At 34.9% G+C, this 16,457-nt stretch overlaps 1 protein-coding gene across 8 annotated transcripts in view; it reads right to left on the bottom strand.

The window, feature by feature from the left end:
* pum (pumilio) overlaps positions 1-16,457 on the bottom strand; it is a 419,525-nt gene that overhangs the window by 287,861 nt on the left and 115,207 nt on the right. For all 8 annotated transcript variants that reach the window (XM_089647469.1, XM_089647470.1, XM_089647474.1 and 5 more), the window contains 2 exons: positions 9,899-10,051; positions 8,144-8,339 (listed from right to left, as the gene is read on the bottom strand). In XM_089647469.1, coding sequence (XP_089503595.1) covers positions 8,144-8,339; positions 9,899-10,051 — 349 coding nt within the window. The remainder of the gene's footprint in view (positions 1-8,143; positions 8,340-9,898; positions 10,052-16,457) is intronic.

The raw sequence follows: 16,457 nt of genomic DNA on the forward strand, positions 1-16,457 counted from the left end.
AATATTGGTGGTCGAAAATGAGTCAAGTGCTAAAATGTACTAAAGATAGCCTATATATTTTGGGTTTAAATGTTTCATCTCATAAACCTACCGTCCCAAAGATAGAAAAATATGAAACTATATAGTAAATCCTCTAGACAATGTTAGCAAACCCCAATCCCCTTAACAATCGAAAGTCCATACCAAAATATTGTATTAACATCAGATGATACAGATACAGCTAATACCATTTTTATGTATTGTTTCAATTGTGCATGATAGCTTGTCGTCAATACTGTTTGACCTCTGGCAGCTTGAGGAGGCCTATGAAACTAAAGGAGACTATGGAACTAAAAGCTTAATTTAATATCACAAAATGTAATTAATGAAGGTTTGCAAACTTTCAATTTCTGTTTTGTCAATATTACCATTATTGGAGTTTACAATAAATCTTAAACTCCAAGTCATACATTTAAATGAAACGGTTAGTGGTCGGCATCCACGGTGTTATCAGCTCATAGTACAGGTATAGGTACAGTAGTAGTGGATAGCGCTGCACTGTATCACAAGGACGGGAACACAAAGCAGAGAGCTTTTCCTTCAGCGTTATACCGGATTATGTGCGCGGTGCAGACTGCAGGCCAATCAAATATCGCGAGAAACTAACTCGCCAGCATATTTCATTATCGAGAAAAAAACGAAACGAACAAAACTATCACGACAAAATTAAAATCGAATTACGATTAAATTCATAATCGATTAAAAAATAGTTCTTTGAACATGAAACTCTCTTAAATGGATAGTAAAAAAACGCAAAGATTAATAAATAGACTGTTGGACGAATCAATTAATTGATTTAGAGAATGCCTGAAGAAGAAAATTATACAGAGTAAGCATGGTGTCTAAACCCATCATAAATTTGTTGGTAGGAAAGTTAGGAAAATGCAAACAATTTATTTAATTGTAAAGAAGTGTTGATTTAATTTGAATTACCAACTGAATGTACCTATTAATTAATATTAAAAATTACTCAACATTATTATTTAAGAAAATCGGTTCGTGTGTCTGTCCGTGAAACTCTTGTTTAATGAACTCGATTTTTTTAAATTATTGAAGACAATATTAGCGATTCTTAAACGAAAATTTGAAACAGAAAATCAGAAAAAGATACGGGATAAGATATAGGATGCGCCGCTCTACCAACTGAGCTAATGGGACCCTACCTCCTCCGGTCATACTTCGAATAAGAACTACCAACATTATCTTTATTTTCTCACCGCGCATTTTTATTGGCAAATTAATTCATTATATTTGGCTATCTTTATGCACGATCGCAAGATTCAACTCGAACTTAAAAGAGAATTAATTTAACTGTGATTTTCAAAATTGGAACGGATTTGTCAATAATTCATACTATCCCGTGATTTTTCACGGGTCTACGCTAGTATGTAATCTTTTAGTTCTGAGAATGTCTTATGAAGGGCAGTAAAATAGAATAGAATAGAATATAAAGGGCCCTCGACGCAATAACCAGATACGACTTGCAAACAACTACAACAGAGTCAATAATAGGAGACGAGAGGTTTTGGACAAAGGATACTTCTTGTAGTTTTGAGTGGGAACGAGAGTGGTGAAACTGTTGAATTTACCATGGCTAGACTTCAAGTTATTGTACTGTACTTGATTACAAAGTTGAATAACTGGAATACATTCTGACTAATAACTGGTCCGTGTATATATTACATTTGAGTGGAAAACGAGCCCTGAGCAACTACGCCACTGAGTAACAACACCAATAGGTTTTGTAATACCGATTCAATTGGAATACCCTTAAAATATAGATAGCTGTGTCTTCGTTAGGATAGATTTCATCATATTTATATAAACCAAAATTCTGATCATTCCTTCTTCTTAAATTGCAAATATTTGAAGTACATATATATTATTTTAAATACCTTCTTCGTCTTTCACCGGGGTTATACTGAAAGTACCTTTCACATCAAAGGTAGGCAGGTAGTTATAATGTTATTTATACGTTATAAAATGCGAGGAAAACAGGTTACAAAAGGACGTTCGAAAAGAGTCATTTAATTCATTGGCAGCCCGTTCGCTTGCATAAATAATTAGAGTAGTTGAACTTTAATTCTGTCTGAATTACCTAAATGCATATGCTACATGTGTTATATTGGTGGACGCAGCACAGGAGAATGTAGTGACTGAAGACATGCATTGTTTGCTGGAGTTCATTTATAGCACTGGAAGTTTCAAAGGGCTGACTAGTTTATTTTAGGATAATGTGCGTAGTCTGATTGTCGTGTATTTACATATTATTTACAAGCGAGAATCATTGAGACATTATACTCGTATTCTTTATATAATGGACCTTGCAATCCAGCATTCTCATGCTCAACTTGGTTAAAGCGCGTACTATGATAAATTAGTAACAATACTTTGATATGGTCATTTCATGTATTTTCGTAGCCTGTTCAGCTTAGTAGTAGTCTGCGCACTGCGCGCACTGTGTCACTCTGTTGTCACAAAAGTCGTGGCTTTTATTCCCGATTCTTCGATGGAAAATATATTTAGATTGATTTTTCATTTCTCACATTGGACGTTTGGGCGGACGCTATCAGACTTTGTTATGTGATTCTTACTTAACCGGTCAGCAACGTAAGCAGATATACACGATAAAATAACGATAGCAGTCAAGTACAATAAGCGTGTTTACACGTCAACGCGTGTGTTTCCACAAAAATCGTCATAACTCCGTTATTCTTCTAGTGACATCCCTAAAACAAAAAGTAAAATATTCGTATTGAATGAAGCTTCACATCTCTATTCAAAGTTATCCATAGAAACCCGTAAAAAGACCTACTCAGTGGAAGCAAATTTTACCCGCCAAATCGTAAAACGACGCCAAGAAAGCCGTTTGACGTGCCGACCCGCCTCGCAAGTTTAATTATTTTTTTAAAAATATATTTTGTATGAAATGGTCAAAAAGTGAAGTGACAGAATTGTTTATTGTACATTTGTACGATGAAATAAGTGTTTTTTTTTTACATTATCCGTGATTTTAGTATCGTTTTTACATAAAACATTACAGGTGAGTCATTTTTACAATTTTTTCATGTTTCCATTCTAAATTTAAATATTTACAAATGTTAATATTTATTTATGATACAACAATTTGAAAGCCTATTTTGTAACCTTTCTAAAACAGTTTTTACTATTCGGCTCCGTTCAGTAATGTTTCATTTATAGAGCTTTGATTGTGAGGCGGTAATAACACAACGTTTTCGTGAAATTGACATTTCGGTAAAGACATCTTAGCTTCAAGTTCGCGAAAAGTCGGAGGGGTTAACAACAATAGTTCTATAGATGTTGCAAGGGCATGGATCACCTAAGCGGGTAATAATTATTATGCTTCTAATGATTTCATCAAATCCCACAATACACTATAATAATACATGCAAAATTATGAGTGAAGCGCCCTTGACTATATTTCCCACAGTTAAACGGCGCTATATAAATAAATATTATTTCATAACAACTTAGACATCACAGACAGAATAGAAAAAGGTTGATTAACTAGTGGTTTGATTTGAACAGTACCATTATGAAATATCATTTGTTGGTATTGGGTAACCCAATATTTCGCAATTTTGGTGGGAACCACGACGCAAAAGGCAAAACGATTTGATGTTGTTCTCGGCGGCAATAAAATAAATTATAACCCTCCGTACCTATAGGTGTGTTCAGTGTATCTGTATATTACAGATATCTCAGCAGAGACACTGGGCGTTTGGTCAAAATGTTCAGACGGTCGCTACGCTACTGTGTAAAATAACTTATTTTTTTTAAAGTATTTTACTCCTCTTTATTTATGTCGCTTATGCGTTTTTGTCTCAGTAGAATGTTGTCGTAAACGACTGCCGACATGATTTATCATTGAGTGGAACAAATTAATAATATTGATTCATACATTTCACGTGTGACCAGATATAATAGGAGATAATGATCGACACTTACGTCTAGCCACGACATCCGTATATAGGTAAAAATTATCATACATAATAAATACAAATATAATTCACTCAAGAAGGAAAATATTACTGCACATTTTTCGCAATTGCAAACATATCATAATTACGTACATACACGGGTAAAATAAATTGCGTTATTCGCATTACGTCAAACATCTCACCGGGGAAATTGAATAAATTAAATAAGCTGAAGTAATTTCATTTCGACACAAATGGTAGTCCAAAAAGTAATGGCATCTGGAGGATTGGCGATTCTCGTGCACGCGTAGGTAAACCGGCCTAACGAATTGAATGCAATATTGCGCCAAAAGATGGTTGAAACATATAATTCAAGCGATGATAAAAACTTTTTATAGCTATGCAATTTCAACAATGCGACCACAAACAGTGAACATACAAACACGGCATAGTTTTCAGGGTTTAAATAAAAATGTCTTAAATACGAGGGCGACGTTCACAGCTATTCATTTAATAATTATTCTTCCACCAGAGGCCTATTAACAAATATCATACTTCGCAACCAACAAGACCTCAGCGCCCATAAATGGGATGAAACAATCCATGTTTATTTGCGATGCGGCGGAAATCGAACCCGCAACCAAAAAGCTCCCGACCCTAATTCAAAAGCGTTGACCACTAAGCTAAGGAGTAGACTTCGTTTAAAAATAAAGCTATGCCAAGGTACGTTATGTACGATGGTTAGAAATATTATTCTATAACGTTTTTAGAAGCCCAATAAACTCGAAAAGGAGCCATAAAATTATTATTAGACCAAAACTTTATAAAAGCGGAGCGAAGGCACACGATCTCTTCTTCAGGGCAAAATATTTATAAGCAAAGCTTTTCAATTTTAAATGAAGCCTCCACCCTTGTACGTTCGTCATTACAGGGCAAAGTTGGGGTGACCTTGCAGACCCCCGCACACAGCTTCACGGACATTTTTATTCTTCCGGGGATACTATTACATTTCTATCGGCGAAAATGACGCGTCATTTATTACGGGAGAAAACAAGAAGTGACTACTTAATCGGCTTCTGAGGCATCAAACTTAGAAGAAATAAGCGGTGAAGACAGAATACACCCTTGTGACGTTGTCGGCTTCATGTGGCGCGTTGTAGATGTTTGTCTGATTTACACTCTCAGTGAGACAGTGAGTACAACCAAAACCTCCTGTGATCTAGATCTAGGAGGTTTTGGTGCTACTGTCTTTAATCTTGTATCGCGCTTTTCTTTCTTATTATTATTATTTTGCCGTGTACTCTCGCACTTTGACACCTCGAATTATTCCAAATTATTCTAAAAAAATATTCCAAACGTTCAGTGAACTGAACCTTGACTTTTATGAACTCATTCCATGGGTACGAGCAGTGGGCCGAGAAATGGGAACGCGATGATCCACCAAAGTCAATTACCGCTAAAGGTTTAACACGTTTACCTAAGTGTTGTCATTTTCAATTCGACTAAATTCAATAAAAAGTCCGTGTTATATTTTTCATTACTTAGTAACTCATTTGATTTTTTAGGAGCCCCAGTATCGAATTAACCATTAAGATAAGGAAAAGTCGTAATACGTACGTGTTTTTTAATGGCAACGAAAGAAATATTGATATTTTCTAAAACCAAGGACACGGGAAGGTTTACGCAAGGACACGCGTAACATTACAGCGGTGGAATAGAATGGTGAACAAGGTGATTTTATACAACTGCCTGCTAGTTAAAAGGCTTTCAATGAAAGATCACAAATATCAACCAATAAAACCAATGAAGAAAACTGGTAAATGAAGGAATTTCAATTCAAGAAGTTAGTTTGATCACAAAAGGAGTAACATTTATAAATAATGTATAACAAATATAGAAACACAAAACCCAGGTAGAACCACTGGTATATGAACAAGTTATTTTGCTTATGAAAGGGTACCTAAGATAAAATAATGTCAAAGGAATAATATTCTACACTTTTCAAAATAAGAAATTCGCCAATTCACAATAGCATATCATTATGTTTAATCTCGGATAGAATTTAGTTTTTGGGTATTTACGAGGGTTTAGTGATGTAGATTAGCAATTAGGCATACATGATGTGCTTATTCTCGCCCGGAGTGATCTGGCGGAAGGGCCCAAGGAAAGAGGTTATTTCCAATTCTCCGCAGACACGGCGCGGCTCAGTGTGTTGTTAGACAGTTACAGAATGGGATATTATTATTATAGGGCTGGTACTGCTGGCAGAAGGGCACCCATTGGGGAATTGGCAATCTAAACACGCCCAGGGGCGGGAAATGTCCTACTAAACAAGTACCGAGATATTGAAATGAACATTGTTTCGGCAGAATGCGGGAAATGAGAGCGAAAACTTTTAAATACGTATTGATTTTAGTGGCGGCTCTTTTATAGTCACTTTTTGGAGAATGAAAATCACTTAAGGTACCTTAGCAACCGAATGAACGAAGTCTTTAGCAACCGAATGAACGAAGTCTTTAGCAAACTCACAAAATTCATTAGATTCTACTGCAGTTACACATCTAGAAAATGGACAGTTTAACAAATGCTTCGGAGTATTAATCATTATTTAACTATCTTACAATTTTTTTTTTAATACAAGAATATTTTATCATGCCGTTTGTGAAGTCGTTAGAAACGCTGCTGTTCTAATACCGTAAATATAATAAAAAGATTTTTTTATTAGTTTCTTCTATGGCAAAGTTTGTATATGATGAAGGTATAAAGTATAAGTTTAAATTGTTTCAATAGTCCTCCTTACTACGGTTTCCTGTTCTGAGGCGGCCTGTAGTATTTTAAATTTACATATTTAGGTTCATGTTGTCTTTACATCGTCTTGATAATGTTTGTAAGTTGATCATCACTTTGTTCTATTAGCCCTGTTTTTACTTTGTTTTAAATACATTCATTTCCGGTTTTTTTATTTGGTAGAGTATTGTATAATTTCGTAGCATAGAATTGAATATTTCAGTCCAAAACATGTATTCAAACTGGGAGTAACCACTATATTTTGGCTTTGTTCTGTTTGAGTATTTATTTATGTTGACCAGTGGAGTATTGTGTTTAGTACCTACTCCTTTTTGGGCTATGTTGAGCCGCTCTGTGTGAGTGCTCAAAACAAACCCCAAACCAGTTATCCCGTACTCTTTTAGGTATTGTATTCAGAAAAGAAATTTGAGTGTGAAGTCTTACGCGGGCTAATGCGGTATAGGAATTGGAACTAATCCACCTCCAAACACGCCATGGTAATTACGATTGAGGGTAAAAAAATGATCCACTTGACGACACACGAGAAGCTGAGATATTCAATGCAAAGCGATTAACATTACTATTAGTAATACAGTCGAATAATGATAAGGGTCTGGCTTGTGAGCAGGCGTGCCAATTAAAACACAACCGAACGTCTAAAAAGCAACTTCCGCTCAGGTGAATCGATGTGAGTCGATGAACCAGGAAACGTGAAAGATTCGCACGTGAATACTCATATTATACCACAAATGAATAATAGCTAGGATGAAAGTCAGGAATTGCAAACACTTATGAATGCATATATTCATTTGAACGTTTACCTGTGAGCCAACTGCTCGGAAAGGTAAGTGAATGTGGCTATGTTTGGTAAGAAAGGCAATAAAATCTGCATAAAAGCTGTAAGTTTTGTAAGCATCAAAATCAAGACGTGTTTAACGGTACAGATGTAGGAAAAATAAACTAATTAAAATAACATTGCTGAAATAGTTTAACAATGGAAAATGGAAACACATTATAATTATTTTTGTCATCCAGCAATTTCGAAATTTAACCAAAAGTTCAATATGAACGCATAAAATTTAAAAAAAATTGCGTGCGGAGAAACTAATTTCTTGAAAACGTTTTATTTGTCTCATGAAATAATCTCCGACATGGGCAATTATACAAGATGACATACATACAATTAACCAGTCCCGAAACTCAAATATCGGATTGGAAATAAACTTGTTTCAAAATATGCATGTTTGCATGTCCGTTCCTAGAAGAGCTGACAGAAGACTTATTCACGTCAATGCGTAACACAAGATGTAAAGGGATTTTTCCTGTTCGTATGGGAATATGTCAATGGCGGGCATAACGACAAGACAGCGACTCACTTGAAGGCCTTCTCCTCTTCTGCGGCCATGCTCCCATTGCCGTTGTGCATGGGCGGGCCGCCGTTGGACTGCTGCAGTTGCTGCTGGTCGCCGCCCGCCTGGTCGCCAGACCCGTTATCTCCGCCGCCCCCGTTGTCCTCGGATATCTTCAGCGAGCGCATGCGGGGGTCGAGGCTCTGCATGTGGTTTTCTTTGCCTGGAGAAACACGTATTATTAGAAAATAACAAGTTTTATAGGAAAAGTAACAGCTCACTGAATCGTTCACGTTTTTCTAAAGCAGAGGCATTTTCAGGCAAAGGTTTCTTTTTTTTGCAACTAATCTATAGTGTTGAAAACTTAATCAGTTACTTTTATTTGAGAAATCGTTTTGGGAACAAAACCCTCTTCTAAAAGACAAAGTTTCACTCAACTTCGCACATTTGAAACATAATTGCGGTTTAGAGAAATTTAGAAAATCGTCTCAAGGTAAATAAATACATGTTTATAGGTTCTGTTCACATATTACCGTAACATACGATTTACGTGCTTTTTGACAACCTAATTTATTATTGAATCTGAGCACACGACGCGCGACGACTCTATTCCCCCTCCTAGAGTAAAAAATACAGAGCGCTGCAGAGTTCAAGTCGAATGTGAAGTTAGATGCAGGTCTGTTTCTGCATTTATTGGTCATTGAAGGCAATTATCGAGTCTATCTCTAGTGTAGTAGTAATGCGAGAACTATGTGAAATATTATTCGTAATACATAGACGACGTTAGCTTACCTATATTATCTAATATTTATAGAAATGTAAATACCAACAGATCTTCGTCTGATTGTATCTTCAAATTTACCTTTACAATTTCAATGTTACCGTATTGCTGAGGATGAATCTGTCAGTCAATTTGGCAGGTGTACTGCTTTATAAAGAATAGGGAAGTCTGTAAATCACTTAGGACGGGTTGCTTCACAAAATTTGAACAATTCATCAAATCTCAATGTTAAAATTCATGTTCTGTGAAAGTTCTATCGAAGTTCTGTTATTTTTTCACCACGGGCCTCTGGTTTCACTGTACTTGTATAATAACTAAATTTGAATAGAACTTTCACAGAACTTAAATAGGTATTAACCATGGACATGAGTGACGTCAATAGCACGAAACAGTCGTTCCTTAGCAAAGTGTGTGAATGCGGCTTATGGATGGTGAGTGGTATATCAACAACCGCGCACTGTGTCGACCCAAATGTCCCTAAGCATCTTGGGAATTACAAAGAAAATTACATCTCAAAGACGTATTTGAATATCAAACATTTATGTAAAACGAAGATTCCCTTCACATCACACATTCAGCGCCAGTGACTAATTACATCAAATGGCAGGGATCAGATATGTTTCAGTAATGTTTTGTTTCGTGGATTTGTCAAATTGTCATCTACGCTTCAACATACGTCGTTACAAGGAGATGTGTGAATTAATACTCTAAGACACTACCATCTCAGAACATACATTGTCTAGTGAGGCGAGTAACGAACATGTACAAGAAAAATTAAATAATAAACCTTGGGTTGCGGGTAATAAAATAATCTTCTGATTAACCCTTCATATCTACGGGGACCCTTGGGCCACACCACTATGCTACGATATATAATATTACCTGAAAGAAAAACAATCAGCAAAAGGTAGATTCTTCTAATATCCAGAGCAGTCGAATACAGAAAAGCGGGCGGGTAGAAATGATAACACTATTAAAGAGGAATATGTGATGAGTATTACCTGTAGGAGAGCCCCCGAGCACGTACTCGACCATCTTGACGCCCAGTCCTCCGGAGGCGTCTCGGGGTGACAGGATGCTGACGGCGTCGGCGCCGGGGAAGCCCGCCCCGCGCCGCCCGCCCATGGGGATAGGCTGCGAAACTGGGTGGTCCACTGGAACAAGCAAATAAACGATTATTAGTCGATATTAAACCACGCAGAAACACAAATTGATAACATTTAACGAAATAACATCACGGATTAAACATTAACTCAACATCAACTAATATAGTTGTATCGTCGAGTTGCGGGAAAGAAAAATAAAATACGATAACCACCAGGAAACTCAATCGAGTTTTTAAAATAAAATTAAGACAGTATAAAAAATATTTTAAGAATCTGGTTAGGAACAACACACAGGCGAAAGTGGGAACGAAATCTAGTAATAATGCAGATTTAAAAAAATATTATTCCTATCAAAAATAACAGAAATGTTTTTGACAGATAGATTTCTGTATCGTATCGTACATATCAACCCAGCGAGTTCACGAAACACAAACAACCAACAAGATAGTAAGTAATCCGGAAAATATTATGTACCATCCATCACTGATTAAAAACAAAAATTGTGTGAATACGTACAAAAATATTATACAAGCACGGCTAATAATAACGTTTGTAAACTTATCCAATTCATAGTGCTTGTATCAACAATAAATATATAAGAAGCAATCGAATTTAAATGCAGATAAGAGAAAAATACTGCGAGATATGACGAATCAGGCGTCCGCCTTCTTGGAGTTTCTCTTTAATCGGCTTCCGCCTTTATTCTCAACCTTGGCCTAAATCGTCTGCGTGTGCAGCGGTATAATGACATGACCTCACAAAGGTTTTCCTTTCGATGTAACGATAACTGGGCGCCTTTGCCTCTGCGAACAAACGATTGCAACTGGCTCGTGCTTTTGTGAAGAGGAAACCATAACCGCCTTGTGGGGGAAACTTATCTGGAAATCCATACCATTTCAGAAATGTCTTGTAACCCTGAATAAAACTTTTGCTAAAATATATTTTTTTAAATCATTGAAGAAATATTAACCATTTTCAAACTAATATTAGGAAAATACGTATTTTAGAAATAATGTGTCGTTAAAATTGGGAAATTTTGTATTTCCAAGGATTTTGCACAACTGGTGTAATCATAACTTACTTTGTTTAATATTATAATACTTAACTTAATATTGTAATACTTAGTTTAATATTATAATGCTTGGTTTAATATTGTGATACTTGAATTAATATTGTGATACTTGGTTTAATATTGTAATACTTAACTAAATGTTTTTCTATTAGACTTTTTGTCGATTCTTATCCTAATCTTGCGTAATAGAGATTGTTAATTAGAGTTACATAGTTTATAGGCTAATGTGAACAACAATTTCATCCTTTTTTATTCAATTGATTTGGAGGATATTGGCAGATCATATATTTTTATTTCATTTACTTAAATTTCATGTTACCTATATTTTGTTAACCTATGCATTGTTAAATCTTATATTTTATGTAATCTGTATATTATTATATATTATGTAAACTCTTTACTGTTATTATATTTAAAAAACATAATTGCATTGTATGTAAAAGCCCTATGGGCGTTTAAATGAAATAAATAAATAATTAAATGAGAATTTACTCCCGATTCGTCAGAAAAATAATTCAAACAGGTGGGACATTGTCCACGCGCAGTGCGCGAGGTTACGGTTATTCTGACTAAATATGCTTCCGGAAAGGTTTAAGTAAATGGAGATAATGTTGGTAGTTCTACTCCAAGTATTATACAGTTTAATATGACCAAATGAAATAGTTCAGTGGTAGAGCAGCGCCCCGGCCAGGCTAAGGTCCTGTGTTCAATTCCTAGATACGACTGTTTCTTTTTCTGTTTCGAATTTTCGTTTGAGCATCGCTAATATTGTCTTCAATGATTAAATATTACAATTTGAGGTTTTACTCATTAAGTTATTGCAACGTGATACAAGCTGTATAGTAATAATAATTATTATTCAATTGAACGAGGAAATAATGTAGGAAGTTCTCAAAACTTCACCGCACGAAGCGAAAACTCCAGGAACAAATAATAATAAAATGTTATTTTTAAGTGGTACAGAAGAACCATAAAATATTTTAGGAAGATCTTTAATTCAGTAAAGTGATGTGAAACACGATGGATAACCAGATCAACGATGAAAAAATAATTGATGTTTTTGAAAACATTTCTTCAATTTTCCATGACTGGTTGTTACAGATTTTATCTCTTCGAGCCGTTTTTTTGTGAAAAATCCTCTCTTTAAATAATAAAATATCGAAAATATTCATGAATTTCAGCTTAATTTGAAAAATTACAACTATGAGTCCATGTGTATTATTATTTATAAACAAATGTTTTCTGTTTTTTGAAAATGAGTTTTTTGTTATTTACATTTTACTTACATCATGACTTAACATAATTAAGCTAGAATTCCCTCACCAATCACAAGAGCCTTATTTGTTTATGGTGAGGAAAGGCAACTTTTATTTTCCTTCGTAAGACTGCATTGCGTGTAAAAACTGTATATCTATTGTGAAAAAATACAAAATAAAAAATCAAAGAAGGATTTGATTACTCGTAAATATAGGCAGATGGAGCCATGGCAGTGATGTACGGGGATGATTTGCATCTGTTCATTCACATTAAGATCTGGCTTGGGGCCCAGCAACTCACGTGACGAGGAAGATCTTCAAAATACTGTGACATTGGCTACATTTTCCAGGTGGCCGAATATTTGTATCAATGCAGATTTTTTAAATATTATTTATACCTAAACGGTGTTTACTTTCCGAACCGCCTTCGTAAGTTGCTTTGCGTACGGTTAGTTAGTTGCTTGCAGCATCTTTATTAGCCATCTCAAACCAAACGGGCATGAGAGAAACACATCTGTTAAGGTCCATGTGAAAAGAGCACAAAGTAACTTCTTACAGTTATGTGGATACAAGACTTGAGATGAATAAATAATTTGATTCTAGTATTTGAATGCACCAAAAATGCATATTTTATCATCGAGTTGACGACTTGAAACTGGGGTAGCAGCTGTACGTGTACAGGTATAGTGACCTCAATTTCAATTGCAGATATTGTGTAATTGGATATAACATATCTAGGTGGAAAATTAACATACCAGTACGGACCGATGAGACAGTACACATCATTATGTCCAAATTCCGACGAGACGGATTCGTGAGCGCGTTTACGGTCAGCACCCAAAAATATAACGCAAAAAATGCTAAGAATGATTTATTTGTAAATTCTATACGGGTAATCAGGAAAGTATACAGGGTGTATCGGCACGTACCCGACAAACTTTAACCAGCTATTCCTTAGCATATTTGGAGTAAAAAATCTTATGTGCACTTTGCTATCCGGTAACGTTTTTTTTTAATAAAAATTTTATTATTCATATTTTCACCACATGTCACCACTGTTTTACCCTTTGACAAAGTTTGAAAACCCATCTGGCAAATATTTTATTCGAATTCCGTTGAATAATGCACGTGTGTACCTATATTGGCGCACGTTTACAGTCACAACGAAATAGCACGGCACCATTCGTCTCATTTTTAACTATTATTATTTAGTGTGTGCGAAAGAGCGAAGACGCTTTTTGACATACTTGCTTATAACAGCTGTTTAACACGAAACGCAATGCCAATGACAGTGATGTAGTGTGGAAATTTTAAATTTTTTTGTTTTTAATTGAAAAAAAAATGCTACCGGACAGCAAAGTGCCCATAACATTTTTTACTCCAAATGTGCTAAGGAATAGCTGGTTAAAGTTTGTCGGGTTAGTGCCGATACACCCTGTATAAGGTTTCCAGCGAAAAAATTGATTGATTGTAGGGGCCATTTGTTTCACAGTGAACTTGAACAAAATCATATTGATTGCAGGGGCCATTTGTTTCACAGTGAACTTGAACAAAATCATATTGATTGCAGGGGCCATTTGTTTCACAGTGAACTTGAACAAAATCATATTGATTGTAGGGTCCATTTGTTTCACAGTGAACTTGAACAAAATCATATTGATTGTAGGGGCCATTTGTTTCACAGTGAACTTGAACAAAATCAATTTTCAATTCAAGTTATGTGAAACAACTGGCCCATACTAAACATAAACGACTTTAAAAAGTGTACTACGCTTTGTGTCAATCACTAATAGAGTACGGCATAACTGGTTGGGGGTCTGCCTTGAGCACTCACACAGAGCGGTTCAACATAGCCCAAAAAGCAGTACTAAAGACAATTCTAATAGTTCCGGTTAGAACCCAGACAGAAGAAATATTTAAAAACTCTACAAGTCTACAATGCAAAAAAAAAAAATCAAATTCTGCTCTTTTAAAACTAGTTTATTTTTTATATTTTCTTATATTGTGTACATCTAAATGGAAAAATATATGTACCGTGTATTATGTTAATTATGGTTATTTATTTAGTTGTTTAAAATTTTTAAAAAATCATCTGTTGTCACTGTGTTATGTAGTAAATCATGTAAAATATGTATCATGTAAAAGCCCATCAGGGCGTTCAAATGAATAAATAAGAATATAAATAAAATATTTACGTAGATGTCAAAAGCAACGGAATACAGTGTTGCTATATTTAAAAATAAAATCAGTGAGGAATTTTATTAAAAAAATACATCAACGACGGGCCATTTTTACCCAGTGACGTCCAAGGTAAAAACTTGGATGTTTAAAATATTATTAATATTAATTTAAAAAATTAATAATTCTAATTTTTTAGTACCATTTTCGTAATCTTGTAGGAACGTCTATTCAAATTATTATTTTCAAGTCATTATAAAATGCGTGCAAGTGGCCTATTGCCTTCAATGGTTTTTCAAACTACATCTAATTACAGACATTTTGATGTATTTTATGGAATAAAAAAAAACTTGATTTGAGGATTTCACCAAAAACCTTATACTTTTTAGCCATATAGAATTTACAGATAAATTCTCTCAGGGTCTATGTCATCTATTTTATGTCATTTATTTTTTCAAGGAAAGGAAGGAGAGGAAGTGCTGGGAAGGTATAAGATGATGGTTGGGTAGGAATCTAGGGATCAGTGTGTCCAGAAGTGACGGACAAATGATTATATCCCTTCCGCTGCGGCGCAAGGCGATGGGTCGAGAGTAAGGTAAATTTTATTCGATGAATTGGTGTTATTGCAAAATTTATTAATTAAAAACAATAAAGGCATAGTACCTATAGCTGCGGCATGTTCCAGAGTGGATGATCTGAGAGTATCGCCCTGGTGTAGTAAGACCACCATTCTGTCTTGAAACAATATACATATAGTATAGTTGCGTCACGTTCCAGAGTTGAAGATCTGAGAGTAACGCCCCGGTGCAAAACCACTATTCTGACTTATTCTTTTTTTAATTTGTACATGCATGTAACTTACATACAGATGAGGAAAACGTGATGTAACACCCATACAACAAACTACATAATTTAACTATTAAGTACGCAAGAATAGAATTTCGAATGACGCATGCATCCATGCACCGACAACCCCACGTTTAATAATAAAAAAGTTTATAATATCTCATTAACAAATGTAGATATTTTACAACCCTTAATTTTAAAATGTTCCTTACGACAGCTTTAAAGCTAGGTTCATTAGTATTAGTTCATTGTATATCTATATGGGACGTGTGGGATTGCACTAACCTCCCCACATTCTGGAATAAAAACTTCCGATTTAGTTGTCCGGGTTAAGTCTTCCCCAAAGGAAAAACTTAACCCTTCCACTCACTTTTCCACAAATGATCAGCTAGTCAATCAACACTATGTAAGTGCATTATATAAGTAAAATAAATACAAAACAATACAAGAACAACAACACGTCAAATCACCAGATATCAAATGGGAAAAAAAAAATTCACCGTCTCCAGATATTTTCATATCAGAGGGTTCGGCTCGGTAGAACTTCTAACAGGGCCTATAAATCCTACTGATCCCTCAACATAAACATTTAAAAAAAATCTTTTGTTATCCTACATGTATTCAAAATGACCGACTTTTGCATCTTTATATATAAATTTTTTGATAGATCTAATACGCCTAAATTTTTAATTAGAGAGCTAGGTATAATGCCAGTAGCCGAAATAACGAATGGTAATATTTTTATAGTCTGAGAATGCCAAATTCTTTTTATTTCATTTCCTAAATCTGTGTATTTTCTTATTTTTTCACTAACAGATTTTTGAATATTACAGGAATTTGGAATAGCAACATCAATGATATAAGTTATTTTTTTAATTTTGTCATGTAAAACTATATCGGGTCTATTATGACTAATCGCTCGGTCTGTTAGTATAGTTTTATCATAATATATTTTATAAAATTCGTTTTCTAAAAATGAATTTGGTTCGTATTCATAATATGGTACTACATTACGGCAGTCAATCAAGTTATGTTTAATTACCAAATTTTGGTGAATTATTTTTAAAACTTGATTGTGCCTAAATGTATACTCGGACGGTGC

This window comes from Hesperophylax consimilis, chromosome 26 (assembly GCF_061612785.1).
Source record: "Hesperophylax consimilis isolate HC1 chromosome 26, BYU_Hcon_1.0, whole genome shotgun sequence".
In the NCBI taxonomy this organism is placed as follows: Eukaryota; Metazoa; Arthropoda; class Insecta; order Trichoptera; family Limnephilidae; genus Hesperophylax; species Hesperophylax consimilis.